This window comes from Pan paniscus, chromosome 7 (genome assembly GCF_029289425.2).
Source record: "Pan paniscus chromosome 7, NHGRI_mPanPan1-v2.0_pri, whole genome shotgun sequence".
Classification (NCBI taxonomy): domain Eukaryota; kingdom Metazoa; phylum Chordata; class Mammalia; order Primates; family Hominidae; genus Pan; species Pan paniscus.
In genome coordinates this window covers 158,224,963-158,238,932 of record NC_073256.2, presented here as the reverse complement: position 1 = coordinate 158,238,932, position 13,970 = coordinate 158,224,963, and the positions used below count along the sequence as shown (strand labels likewise).

Below are 13,970 nucleotides of genomic sequence, written 5' to 3'. Positions count from 1 at the left end.
ATAAGGCATGGTGCCATTTTTTTGTTCATTTTTGCCTATATGATAGGCAACAGATGATAACTTGCTTTATATTAGTTTGATTACTGGTGATATTAAACCTCTTCACATATATGGCCATTTTTAAGGTTTTTTTGTAAATTAACTATATTTTAAATAAGCTTTTCTAATATATTTTTTCTTTATTAATTTTAAGCAGTCGTTGTCATGTTAACACATCTTGTAATGTTAGTTCTGTATTTTCTTTCCCAGCTCGTCATTTTCTTTCAACTATGTGTATATGGCTCTCATCATTACAGAAGTTTGTCTTTCTTTAATGTAGTAAAATCGTATTTTCATTTTGGTTTTTGAGTTTTAAGATCCGATTTTTAAAAAGGCATTCCAGAACTTAAGATTGTTAAATGTTTGTTTTGAAACTTTTGTGTATTCATTTCTGTTTTTACATTTTCAAATGTGTGGATTTTAAAAATATTTTCTTTTTAAATTAACTTTTGGCTTAATGGCATTATGCTCAGATAGCGTGGTCTGTGTGATAAGAGCTTCTCAACTTTTGTGGAGACTTCTTTTGTGGACCCTAGAATAAGATCATTTTCCCCTAGTGTTTTATCATGAAAAAGTTTCAAAAATACAAATAAGTTGAGAGACTTGTTCAGTGAGCATCTGTGTGTCTGTTACCTGAATGCTACAGTTATTAACATTTTGTTGTATTTGCTTTGTGTGATCAGTTTTTATAAATGTTTTAGTGTGATTCAAAAAATGCATTTCCTAATCAAGCTTGTTAACATACCCATCTGTGATAATGACTTTGCCAATTTCTTCCTATAAGTCTATTAATTTTTCCTTGATATTTTGAGGCACTTTTATTTAAACATACGAACAATATACCTTCTTGGTAGATTGAATCTTGCATCATTATGTAGTGATCTTCTCTATGCCTGATAATTTGTTGTTGTTGTTCTGAAATCTGTTTTGCTTTCTTTAGGTTAGCCTTGACCTGGTTTATACTTTTCCATTTCTTCACTTTCAACTTCTCTGTGTCCTTATACTTTCAGGTGTGTCTTTTAAAAATGTCATAGTGCTGGATTTCTTAAATCCAGTTTGCTAAGTGTTTCTTTGAACTGACAGGTTTAGTACATTTGTATTTCTTAGGATGCGTGATATATTGGACTCGCTTTTATTATTTATTTCTGGTGTCCTAGAAATAAGCTGTGTGTGAGTGCATGTGCTGTGTATTTCTTAGTTGGTATTCTTATTCCACATTTTCTTCTGTAATTACGTTGAAATTTATAAACATCTCTACTCTTTCATTAGTTACCCTTACATTTAACCTTCTATATTAACCAACTCCAGATTTTAAACTTATCTAACCCTCTCTTAAACAATACAAGGACCTTTAAACACCTTAACTCTCCCCATCTTCTTCCAACTTACACATCATTTTTTCCTGTTATTTTAGTTATATCTTTTCAAAATTGAAACTCCAAATATTAGACATTATTATTATTTTATACAGTTATTATTTTTGGCTTTCCCTACATGTATATGATTTTATTTCTTAAACATCCTATATTGGGCCAGGTGCAGTGGCTCATAACCTATAATCCCAGCACACTGGGAGGCCAGGGTAGGAAGATGGCTTGACCAGCACGGATAGCATAGCGAGACCTCATCTCTACAAATAATTTTAAAAATTAGCCAGGCGCGGTGGCACGCAGCTGTGGTCTCACCTAGTCGGGAGGCTGAGGCTGGAGGATTGCTTGAGCCCAGGTTGTTGTGGCTGCAGTGAGCTATGATCATGCCACTGCACTCCAGCCTGGGCAACAGAGGAAGACCTTGTTTAAAATAACCATTTTTGTATCTCAGACCACCCTTCTGGTATGCTTTTCCTTTTATTCCAAATGTATTGTTCTGCTCATTGTTTTTTTCTCAACACTGTAAAGATACTCTGTTATGACAAGAAATGTCTGTTGACATTTCTTTATGGTTGCTCTTTCTTTTAAGGTCCTTTTCCTACTTTTCATCTTTTCTAGTTTTATTCATGTCTTGTGCTTCGATTTCTTTTTATAAATCCAGTTGGAATAAGACCTACTTCTCAATTCTGTAGATTCATGTTTTTCATCTGGAAAATACATGCCACTATCTCTTCAATAATCAACAGATATATTTCTGATCTTTGCTATCTCTTACATTTTTCGTATTTTCTATCTCTCTGTCTCTCTGGATTCTCTCTTTTTTGGGGGAGATATTTCTTTGGTTTTGTCTTATAATTCTTTAATTCTCTTAAGTAGTATCTTTAGGCCATACGTTGTTCATTGTTTATTTCATTCTACCACTTATATTTTTTCATTTCTAGACATTACATTTCATGTGATGTAATCTTCTTCATGCTTGGTAACCTCTGGTATGCCCATCTGTGGTGTTTGTGCCGTTTATTTCTTCAAGTTTTTATGCATAGCTGTTTTCTGTTCTGTATTTGACAATAACCTTGAGGTACTGGGGTGTCTCAATCTGCTGTTACTCTGACTCTCAGGCCACCAAAGTGGCTTGAATTAGAGGCTGGTGGCCCTAGACTGGGCAAGCTGAGTTCCAGGGGGCTTTGTTTACACTGCTGCGGCTTCTGACAAGAGCCAGGAAATGATGCCACTTCCGCCTCCGTCAGGTCCAACCTCAGTGCCCAAGTGCTGGGTTCATCATCCCCACCTTGCAGGTACCGTCGGTCCAGAAACCCAAAAACAGTTTCCCTTCTGCCTGTCGTGCTTTGTGTTAGTGTGTGTGTGCTGGGGGCATCCTAGAAACCGGCATGTTTATCACCCTATTGCCTAAACATTCTTCATTGTAGCTCAATCTATGTTTCCAACATTAGTTTCCCTTTTACTTTTATTTATAAGTTTTTTTTTTTTTTTTTTTGAGACGGAGTCTCACTCTGTGCCGAGGCTGGAGTGCAGTGGCGCGATCTCGGCTCACTGCAAGCTCCGCCTCCTAGGTTCACGCCATTCTCCTGCCTCAGCCTCCTTAGTAGCTGGGACTACAGGTGCCCGCCACCCAGCCCAGCTAATTTTTTGTATTTTTAATAGAGACGGGATTTCACCATGTTAGCCAGGATGGTCTCGATCTCCTGACCTCGTGATCCGCCCGCCTTGGCCCCCCAAAGTGCTGGGCTTACAAGCGTGAGCCACCGCGCCCGGCCTAGAAGTTTTTAATATGTAGTTTTTGATGATAAAATTCTGTTTTTAAATCTGTCTCTTTTTAAAAAATTTCACCCTTGTTCTTGAAAGGTAGCTTAACAGATGCTGGTCAAGCAATCTTCCCACTTTGGCCTCCCAATGTGCTGAGATTATAGGTATGAGTCACCATATCTGGCCTGATAATAGCTTAACAGAGAAAATATAACTATTAACCTGGTTACATTTTATATAATAAAGATACTTAACAATATTGCATTTGGCCATTTCAAAATGCAGTAAAGGCTGATGCCAGTGCTTTAGGAGTGGCCTGGCTGAGAGGATGTGCAGGGACTCGCATGCACACACCATGGCTGTTCTACCACAGGAGCAACTGGGAACCCCAGCGGCTCTCTCAAGGAGTGCGTTGGCATTTCTTTTTCCTATTGGTTTTGGCTAGTAACTTGGAGCCATTTAGAAATTTATATTTCTTCGGTACAGAAAGGAATTATACATGAATGCAGAATACTGCTTGTTTCTTATTAGTTCATTTCATGGTTCTTTTTTTCCTTTCTAATAAGAAAACTCATGAAATGTTCCACATAATTTATTAGATTCTGGCAGGAATTTTAAAGTCAAAGTCAGTTGTTTACAGCCTAATGCACAATGCCCTTTCAGCTTTACTGTACTTTTTTTTTTGAGATGGAGCCTTGCTCTGTTGCCCAGGCTGGAGTGCAGTGGCGTGACCTCGGCTTGCAGCAACCTCCTTCTCCCAGATTCAAGCAATTCTCCTGCCTCAGCCTCCTAAGTAGCTGGGATTGCAGGTGCCCACCACTGTGCCCGGCTAATTTTTTTGTATTTTTAGTAGAGGTGGGGTTTTACCATGTTGGCCAGGCTGATTTTGAACTCTTGACCTCAAGTGATCAGCCCGCCTCGGCCTTCTAAAGTGCTAGGATTACAGGTGTGAGCCACCGTGCCCAGCTGCTTTACTGTATTTCTAAATGACTTTTTTTGTTTTTGTTTGTTTGTTTGAGACAGAGTCTCTCTCTGTTGCCCAGGCTAGAGTGCAGTGGCATGATCTCAGCCCAGTGTAACCTCCACCTCCCAGGTGCAAGTGATTCTCCTGCCTCAGCCACCCAAGTATCAGGGATTACAGGTGTGCACCACCATGCCCAGCTAATTTTTGTATTTTTAGTAGCGATGGGGTTTCATCGTGTTGGCCAGGCTGGTCTTGAATGCCTGACCTCAAGTGATCCACCCACGTTGGCCTCCCAAAGTGCTGGGATTACAGGTGTGAGTCACCACGCCCAGCCATAAATAACTATTTTGAGTTATACTAGTACTACTACTACCACTAAGGCACAGTTTCTGAGAGTGTGACAAATACATCTAGAAGCTTAAGGGTTTTTTCTTTAAACCAGCTAGAGAGTTCATCAGTCTTTCTTTTCATGTCTTTCCAATCTAGGAAGAACCAAGGTACTTTTTTTGTAGGCAAAGGAAAAGTATAAGACAGTGAAGTCCCCCAGCCCCTGTCCCTGGTACGTTACTTCCTGTGGGCTCACACAACAGGGAACAACTGGAGTGCAAAACAGACAAGACTTTTATTTACATCATTTGTAAATAAGAGGTGAGGAGGAGAGAAGGCAGCTACCAAAGGAGGTCAAATGTTTTAAGAAAAATGTTTTTCATTAGCCTTTAAAAGTACATTGCTGATATTGACAAACCAATACAGTGTTACAATTAGGATTTCTAATATGGCATTAGAGAAGGCTCTTATTTTCCAGTAATTATTCCCCAAATTAGAGAACTATAATGTGAAATTATTTTAAATGAACCATCTAACTTTTCGTTTCTGCTTGATTCCTTATTAAGTGGTTTGCCTTTTTTTAGGAATTTGTTTTTAATCATCTTTGCATTTAGTATATTTTGCTATAGTGGTTTGTATAGTTGTTTCTCTTCACTATGGAGAATGTGAGCTGCATTCTGTTGTGCGGGGAATGTATTCCCCACACATTATATAGTATCTGATATCTATAAGATATTCCATAGGTATTTCTAGAATGGATAAATTTGTGGTTTAAAATTAGCTGAGCGCTTAGTTATCGCTGTACTTGTTTTCATTTTTCTTGTCAACAGTAGTCAATTGCATCCTTTAGCTACTTATAATAAATATCAAAGAAGGAGGTGCTGGTGGATTTGGCAGGAATTGATGGTTGCCTCACTGAGACAGAAGTTTATTTCTCTTATATAAAACAAGTGATAGACAATCACTGTTTCTCAGTCATTGGGGCTACAGGTTACTTTAATTTTACCATTTTGTAATCCATAGCCACCTCATAGCCTAAGAGGCTGCTGAACATCACTCATCACCACGTATGTATTCTAGTCCCCAGGAAGGAGGAAGAGATGGGCATTCTCTTTTTCTTTTCAAGGACACAAACGTGTATACAGTAAGTCTTCACTTAACATCAATAGGTTCCTGGAAACTATAAGTGAAACGACATAAAGTGAAACCAGTTTTACCGTGGGCTAATTGATATAAACAAGAGTTAAGTTCTTGTGGAATGTTTCTGGTCACAAAAACATCCCCAGCTTCTAAGTAGAGACCCAAAACACTTCTAATATTAAACATTGGAATAAATGTAAGCATACATTTTAAAAAGTCTGATTTAAAAAAAACCAGATAATTATTTACCCAGTTATTCCAGTTCAGGGTCATGGGTGGCTGGACCCTATCCCAGCAGCTCAGGATGCAGGGCAGGAGCCAGCCTTGGACAGGATGCCATTCTCGTCACAGGGAGTACTCACTCCCCCAACCCCATACTCACTCATCCTGGGACAATTCAGACACACCAGTTCCCCTAACATGCACATCTTTGGGATGTGGGAGGAAAGTGGAGTAACCATAGAAACCCCACACAGACACAGGGAGAACATGCACACTCCATATAGTGGCCCAGCTGGGAATCAATTTTTTTTCTCATCAACACTATAATGAAACAACATTACATAATAATGACATTATTTATGAACCTGCTGTTTAATACTTTCCCTTAGAGGGACATAGGAGAAAACATAGTCGCATAGCCATACCTGCCACAGAAGAGACTGGGGAAGGCAGCACTTTACCTGGCCAAAAGATGACCTCATCCCCAGGATGAAGGGGAGAATGTCATTAAGAAACAGCGATCTCTGTTGCAGTTAGATAATTTTAACATTTGTCTGTTAAGAAGCTTGAGTATAATTTAGAGGTGAAAGTACCACCATACTATTTCTAAATTAAATATACTCAATTCTGACAGTTTTGGAGAAAGAGTAAGATAGAGTTACTACAATGGAAATGCCAATTTAAGTTATATTTGAAGTTAGTTTTGGCTGCATTTTTGCCTGGGTTTTAAGTATTTGAGGGATTATGTTCACAAAATATTAAACAGGGTCACCAGACAAGAATCTTCTCAGAAATATTGCCAGAAGAGAAATAAATTTATCCTTGACTTAAAAATTTGCTTATAATAAGCTTAGTTTCTTTTTAATATGTAAAGAAAGTTGATTCCCATCTGAGGCTTCTAAAAGCCAGCTGTGTTATGAATTTGTGGATATGAATACACATGTGCAGGATAAGGCCACAGGCTGGGACTAGATGGGCACCTAGAGGATTCATCTCAGTGAGTGGGGAATGCTGATGGCAGTCAGCTGGTGCAGGTGGGGAGGGGCCCTCCTACACAGCCTCTTTTCCTGCAGCATTCTGGATGGCCACTGTGGTGTGAAAGGAGGAATACGAGGAGGTGCACAGTCATCATGCAGGAATGTGGGAGGGCAGAGCTCTCTAAGGATTTTCCAAAAATGCTAAATGGCAACAGGAATCAGTGGAGTGTTAAATGGGATTCTGAGGTTTAGCAAAAGAGAAAGAAGACCATATCAGTCAGCAGTGTTCTAAATCTTTCACTTAAGGGATAGAGGTCAGTTAAACATTAAGAGAGTTCTGGTTAAAATTGGCCAGAAAAACCTTAAATCTCGATGGCTAAGTGTATTGGTTTTAAACTCTTATCTTATAGTACCTTTCACACTGTGTTGTAGTTAGTTGTTTATGTAATTATCTCACTTAAGAAAAGGAAACATATTAGCGATTTTTCTACCCCGTGATCTGTTATAGTGCCTAGTATGTCATATGGTCTCAGTGAGGGAGTAAATGAATACAGCCTCTCTTTTCTTTGTAGCTTCAAATCTAAATGATTTGAATCTTAGTGAATAGATCATAGAAACCGTTTTTGTTAGTCCTGAGAGAGAAGTAGGAAAGGTAATACTTAGAAGCCCTCTGCTATGTATATACAAGCAGTCCCAACGAAAGGCTTCTTAACATACAGCTGTCTCCTGTGAGATCTGCTGCCTTCTGCATTGTCATGGTAGAGCTCTCTCCTCATGCCTCTATACCTTCTTTCCCCAGTCTTTCTGAGCAAGGCAAGAACCTTGAGTCGTTGTCCCTGTGTTAACTCTGCACCTATTCCCAGTGCTCATGCATTTCACCCATCCCTGTCCTTACTGAGGAGCCTTTGGGCCCACAGCACCAAGCCCTAGAGAATGAGGGTGGCTGAAGTCCTAGATTCATTGCTCTGGCCCAGCCCCATCCATTGCAGCTTTCTGCGACAATGGAACTGTTCTGTGACTGCCCCACCTAGTTTGGTAGCCTCTAGCCACATGGGACTGCTCATCACTTGAAATGTGATGAGCATTGCAGTTAGGAACAGAATTTTTAATTTAGTTCAACTAATGTAAGTATAAATAGCTACATATCACTAGTGGTTGCATATTGGACAACACAGTTCTAACCTAATATTAGTGTCTTGTCATCTGTGTATGGGTTCAGGAGGTTTCTCTGAACTGATGTGGGAATCTAATAAACTGATGCTTGGGTTTGGGAATTGGGGTTTGGCAGTATTCTAAAAGCTTCATGTGAGTTAGTTTTTTATTACATGAGTTTAAATGCATTTAGGACATATCCTTTGACAGTTAATATAGTAAGGAATTATTGTATGATAAAGGTTAGTAATTATATTTTGTTTATGATGTGTAAGTTGTATTTGTTGTTTTATTCACATACAGGACAGTTGTGTAGAGTTTGGGCTCAAAGAAGGTTTTTACGCCACTTGAGGCAAAACTACTGCTGATTAGAGTGCACATTGTAAACCAGTCCCAAACACACAGATCATGGAGAGAGGCGACCTCATATTAAAAATGGGACAGCCTACAAGTCCCTGTTTGGTTTCCTAAGGCTTTAAATTTAGATATCTATAATAGGCTTTCCCTAAAAACTTTGAACATAGTACCTTAGGTGCGCTCAGAGTCCTCTATCACAAAACCTGAAGTAGTTTGATTTCTAGATTAAATTAAAATGTGTTAAAGGCAGCATTGCAGAATTTTTACCATGACCTTGTGTACTTGAGCCTCATTTTTATTTTCTCAACTGCCAGGTATCAAAAAAGTTCTAACATATGGACAAACGTTACAAATTCATTGTTAGTCAAAAGAAGTTTAAGAAAACCTAAATTGTATATATGCTAATTATTGGCCTTCAGGTTTCTTTTTTTTTTTTTTAATGGAGTTGTCTTCACCTTTGAAGTAAAAGCAATACCTAGTATTCGTCTTTATTTTCAAAAAACATATGCTTCCTTTCATTTTTCTTGAATCATACAACACTTTTGGTTTATCATTAACTTTCTTATTTGTGACAGCAATGAATATGGTAAGTTCTTTAGTTATGCCTGGCTCTGAGAAAAATAGATGTGTAGCTGGGTTGATTAATAGCAGTTGACAGCCACACAGTGGCAGAGAGGATATTCCCTGCCCTGGTCTTTCCCTCACCCAAATACTGACGTGTGTGTTGCCTTCTTGAAACATGGCCAGTTGCCTTCTTGAAATCCCTACTAGAAGGGCGTGCATGTACACCTTGCCCATGGGTCTGTTTTAGGCCCTCACATGTCTAAAACAGAACTGTTGATGCCCACCCACCTTTCTGTTCTCGGTGCGTAGCTTCAGCATTCCCTCACACCTCATGTCCAGTCACTCATCCCTGTTGCCTCTTTGTCCACAGTAGCCCCTCAATCTCACCACTTCTCACCGCCTCTGCTGTCCACCAGCAAACCTCAGGTCAGGCCATGCCTCCCTCTGCATTAAACAGTGAGACACAGGGCATGTGGACCAGAAGCTGTCCAGACAGCAGTGCTTTCTTCTAAGGCAGAACAGAAACTGCCCCCTTCACATTCCAGGAACTTCATAAACAGTCTTACTTAAACCTCAGCACCACTGCATGGTAGTAGGAGTTCACATCCCCACTTTACAAGTAACCGGAGGTTCGCAGGTGTTAACAGCAAGTCTGTCCTATGGCAGAGCCAAGATTCAAATTAAGAACTCTCTGAGGCTGGGCGCAGTGGCTCATGCCTGTAATCCCAGCGCTTTGGGAGGCTGAAGTGGGCAGATCATTTGAGGTCAGGAGTTCTAGACCAGCCTGGCCAACATGGTGAGACCCCCATCTCTACTAAAAATACAAAAAATAGCTGGGCGTGGTAGTACAGGCCTGTAATCCCAGCTACTTGGGATACTGAGGCACGAGAATCGCTTGAAGCCTGGGAGGCAGAGGGTGCAGTGAGCTGAGATTGGGCCACTGCACTCTGGCCTGGGTGACAAAGCGAGACTCGGTCTCAAAAAAACAAACACTCTGATATGAAAATAAATGCTTGCTGTTAAGGAATAGTGGCTTGAAAATGTAGATGGAGGCAGAAATCCTCAAGAATACTGCCTTGTAGATTCCAGAGTGTGTCTTTTGTGTACTAATTTTGCTACTTTTCCATAGTGATTGGCATAAAAATTCTTAAAATGCAAAGACCCTGTGTTTTTAGGAGGCAAAATGAAAAGGAGGAACTTGTGTGGATACTTTTCCCCCCTTCATATCCAACTGTCAAAATAGATAATGATGGTTCTGTAAAGGTAAGGAAGGGAAGTTACAAACAAAAGTGGCTAGAGACAGAAATGTAAAACCAGTAGTTAAATGAATTAACTGATGGGTAAAACCAGAAAGTAGTATATCATAGAAGCTGAGAGAGAATTATAGGATGTAATGAACATAATATCAGAATAAGAAAGAATAAGAACTGAGACCAGTTTCGGATTTACCAGAGGAGGAATTCATTGGCTTAGGAACTACTAGCAGTTAGATTATAGAATAAGGGATTTAAAATGTTTGAATATAGTATCAACCAAATAAACTCTGACATGATGTCTCTGGTTTTGTTTATAACGCCAGCTAACTTAACAGTTACGGATGAAGAAGTCATCCCTGTTTCTTGATACTTTATATTCAGTTTATTATATGTGATATAGTATGTGATTCTGAAAAGATACCTGTATTTCCCTTTTCTCCTTGATCCTTTTATGTGTCTCCTGACGTTCCTTAATGTCGTCAGAGGCATTATTTCACATTGCTATCACACGAGTGACACCTAGTGGCCAAAACATCTGAGTAAGTTAGTAACCAAAGTACTAGGAAAAGAATCAGCTATTCTTTCCAACCTATTTTCTTGGCCAGAGCGTTGAGGTTCTTGATAATAATGATCAATTTAATTTTGTTGCCTGACTTAAAGAACATTGCTGCGATTTCCAGCATTTCCATAAATTCACCTTTTTTACCTAGGGCATAAATTTATCTGTTTGTTTTTTCCTAATGTGAAACTGAAACAAGTGAATGAGTCACTTAATCAAAAAAGTCTATTTTTAAAAATAGTCAAATTTTAGGATAAACCTAAGGGATTTATTTCTGTAACTTCTTGGGTATATCCTGAATCATTTACTAATCAGGCTAGCTATTTTCTCTACAAATACAGTATTACCCAGTTGGAAGTGATGTTTATAACCTTCAAGAAATATCTGAAAAAGGACAGTTTTTAATACGTTATAATTTACAAAGAGGGAATATTTTAGAAGAGTTTTCAACAATAAGGGTAAAAAAAGAAAAAACCAAAAGGATTTCTATTTAAACCAACTTGTATTCATGTTTCCAGTACATATCTAGAAAATGATTTGTCCCATCCTTCCTGTGAATATACTGGTAAATTAAAGCATTATTATACTTGTTTCCTTCCTAAATAATATATGGAAGGATAAATAATTTACAGTGCTTTTATGTTCTTGCAAGTTTGTCATATTAATTGATTTGGTGGTGTTATTTGTTAATACGCTTCTTTTTATATTTCAGAAAAGATGTTGGTTTAAAGCGATTTTTTCCTAAGAGTTTACTGGATTCTGTCAAGGTAATTAGAGTCTCCTTTATCATAATAAAATAACAAAATTATGCCAAGACCTTTTCCCCAGTGGTAAATTGCTTTTGGGAAAGTAAAATGTAGTTTCCTATCTTACATGTAAAATATATAATTTAAAAAGCTGACATTTATTCTAGTCACATTAATGGCAAATAGGTTTTTAGTATAGCTTTCTCCCATAAAACATGGTTTTACTTCTCGATTGTATTTGATACTCTGCTAAGCATAAAACTAAAAAAGTTACGTGCACAGTTATTCCTGTCATCTAGGTCTTTACAGGCTAAAATATTTTGACATGCAGAAGAAAAGGAGCAATATGTAAAATAATCGTGGTGGTGGAATCATTAATATTGTGTGTGTGTGTGTGTGGTGTGTGTGCGTGCATGTTAGTGCATTTTGAAGGTCTGTCTTTTGTTTCAACCCTTTGGATGCTTCCCCGCATTAGTAGCTTTGGCAGAGCCTCAGCTCTTATCCTTCCCATATCCAGTGTGGAGAGCACCTTGGAGTGAGGTGGGAGGACTCTGAATATGTGATTCCCCCAGCTAATCCAGAGCACACATCAAGATTTTCAAGCACAGCAGGGGATACAAACTTTAGGGTTAAGACAGAGTCTGGCTCAGATGAGCTCTGCCGTTTTCTAGCCTCAGGGTCTTGGGCCTGGTTTCTTATTTCTACAATGAAGAAAATAGTATTTTGTAGGGTTGATGTGAATATTTAACAGATTAGTAAATATATTACTTACCACAGTACCTGCCACATAACAACAGTGGATGTTACTGCTCTTACTTTTTATTTTTCAAAGATCTTACTACATCCCATCAGCTGAAGCCCAAGCAGGAGAAGATACTCATTATGAGAAAATGTAGCTAACTTTGGATAAGTTATTTCATCTTTTGGTATTTCAGTTTACACATCTGTAAAATGGGGATAAAATCCATTTCTAACACATGAGATTAATAAGAGGATTAAATCTTAGAAAGACCAAAAGAGAGAGAACTGTCAACGTCATGTTGATTATCATTGGGCCGGAGTGTTGGTATAATTTATCAGATGCAATCTGTGACAAAAGCTCTGTATTCAGATATCTGGGTCCTGCTCTCTGTCAAACCCATCCAGAATAGGACTGTAAGGATTAGTCACTGTTTCCCTGAGTCCAGAAAGTAGCAGTATCCCTTCCTCTCTCACATAGCTTCTTGATAATCTAATGGGAAAAATAGATATAAAGGTGTTGGCTTTAAAACACAATGCATTCTAGAAATGCAATAAGACGTGCATTTAAGAGTAGTACAGGAAAAATATACTCTTTATTTCAGGCTCTTTTTCTAGTGATGCTGCTCGACTTTTTCAGTGTTCATTCAAGTTTCCTGATCTATTAGTGAAATACTACAGTGAATTGTTAGGGAACAGAGCATACTCCATTTAGTGTGGTTGAGGCCAGGACTACAGGTCGAGACACTGTCCCAGTCTACAAGTAGCCCACAGACCATTGGCATGAGTGGGTTGAGTCAGATTTGAAAGAGAACAAAGAGTTTTAAATGAAGTTTGGCACAGTGGAAGGGGAATGAGAGAGAATGACAGAATTGTGTCCTTCGAGAGAGTTACTAGGTGTGGGTGGCCCATACTCTTGCAGTTGGGAGAATGGGAGATTCAGTTTGACCTGGAATGTTTTTGGTGTGGGAGCCGAGAAGGCATGGGAAGACCCTTAAGTGGAAGGGATGCTGCTGTGTGTAAACCTGCTGGGTGCTGCAGTGAGGAGGATAGTGGAGACATTCAAACAAGTGTAAGCTACAGTTGTGGTGAATTTACATTGCTGTTGGATAGAAGAGTACTCTACCCAATGTTCTATTGATGGTTATGTCACATTCATAGTATTGGTCAGGGGTTTTCAGTTGTGAAGCACTGGGTTATGAAGCCTCAGAATTATTGCAGAGTCTCCTTAAATCTGTATGTGTATAAACAATTAGGAAAAGAGTGACTGTTGTCATTTAGGAGTCCAATACATTCTAGATTTTTAAAAGATCCCCATATTCAAAACGGAACCACAGGTACAGGTCACAGGTGCCATGGTGTGAGTGTAGCCAGAGTGAGACAGGTGCCCAAAGAGGTTCGGTAGAGGACTGGCCCTGTCTCCTCCATGACTAGTCCTTCTGAACCTCTGCTTCAGTGTTCCCTCTCCTACTCTTTTCTCACCACGCAAAGTGGAAATGGCAAAATACTCCCTTCTATCTTGGGACCCTGTTTAGTATCTTAATTTTTAATTCTACTTTCTCTCTCTTTTTTTTTTTTTTTTTTTTTTTTGAGACAGAGTCTTGCTCCATCGCCCATGCTGGAGTGCAATGGCGTGATCTCAACTCGCTGCAACCTCCTCCTCCCGGGTTCAAGCAATTCTTCTGCCTCAGTCTCCCAAATAGCTGGGACTACAGGTGCCTGCCACCACACCTGGCTAATTTTTTTATTTTTAGTAGAGATGGGGTTTCACTGTGTTGGTTGGGCTGGTCTCGAA

General features: G+C 39.0%; 1 protein-coding gene across 32 annotated transcripts in view; it reads left to right on the top strand.

The window, feature by feature from the left end:
* PTK2 (protein tyrosine kinase 2) overlaps positions 1 to 13,970 on the top strand; it is a 345,218-nt gene that overhangs the window by 158,896 nt on the left and 172,352 nt on the right. For all 32 annotated transcript variants that reach the window (XM_063606925.1, XM_055116999.2, XM_063606932.1 and 29 more), the window contains one exon: positions 11,404 to 11,458. In XM_063606925.1, the coding sequence (XP_063462995.1) occupies positions 11,404 to 11,458 (55 nt within the window). The remainder of the gene's footprint in view (positions 1 to 11,403; positions 11,459 to 13,970) is intronic.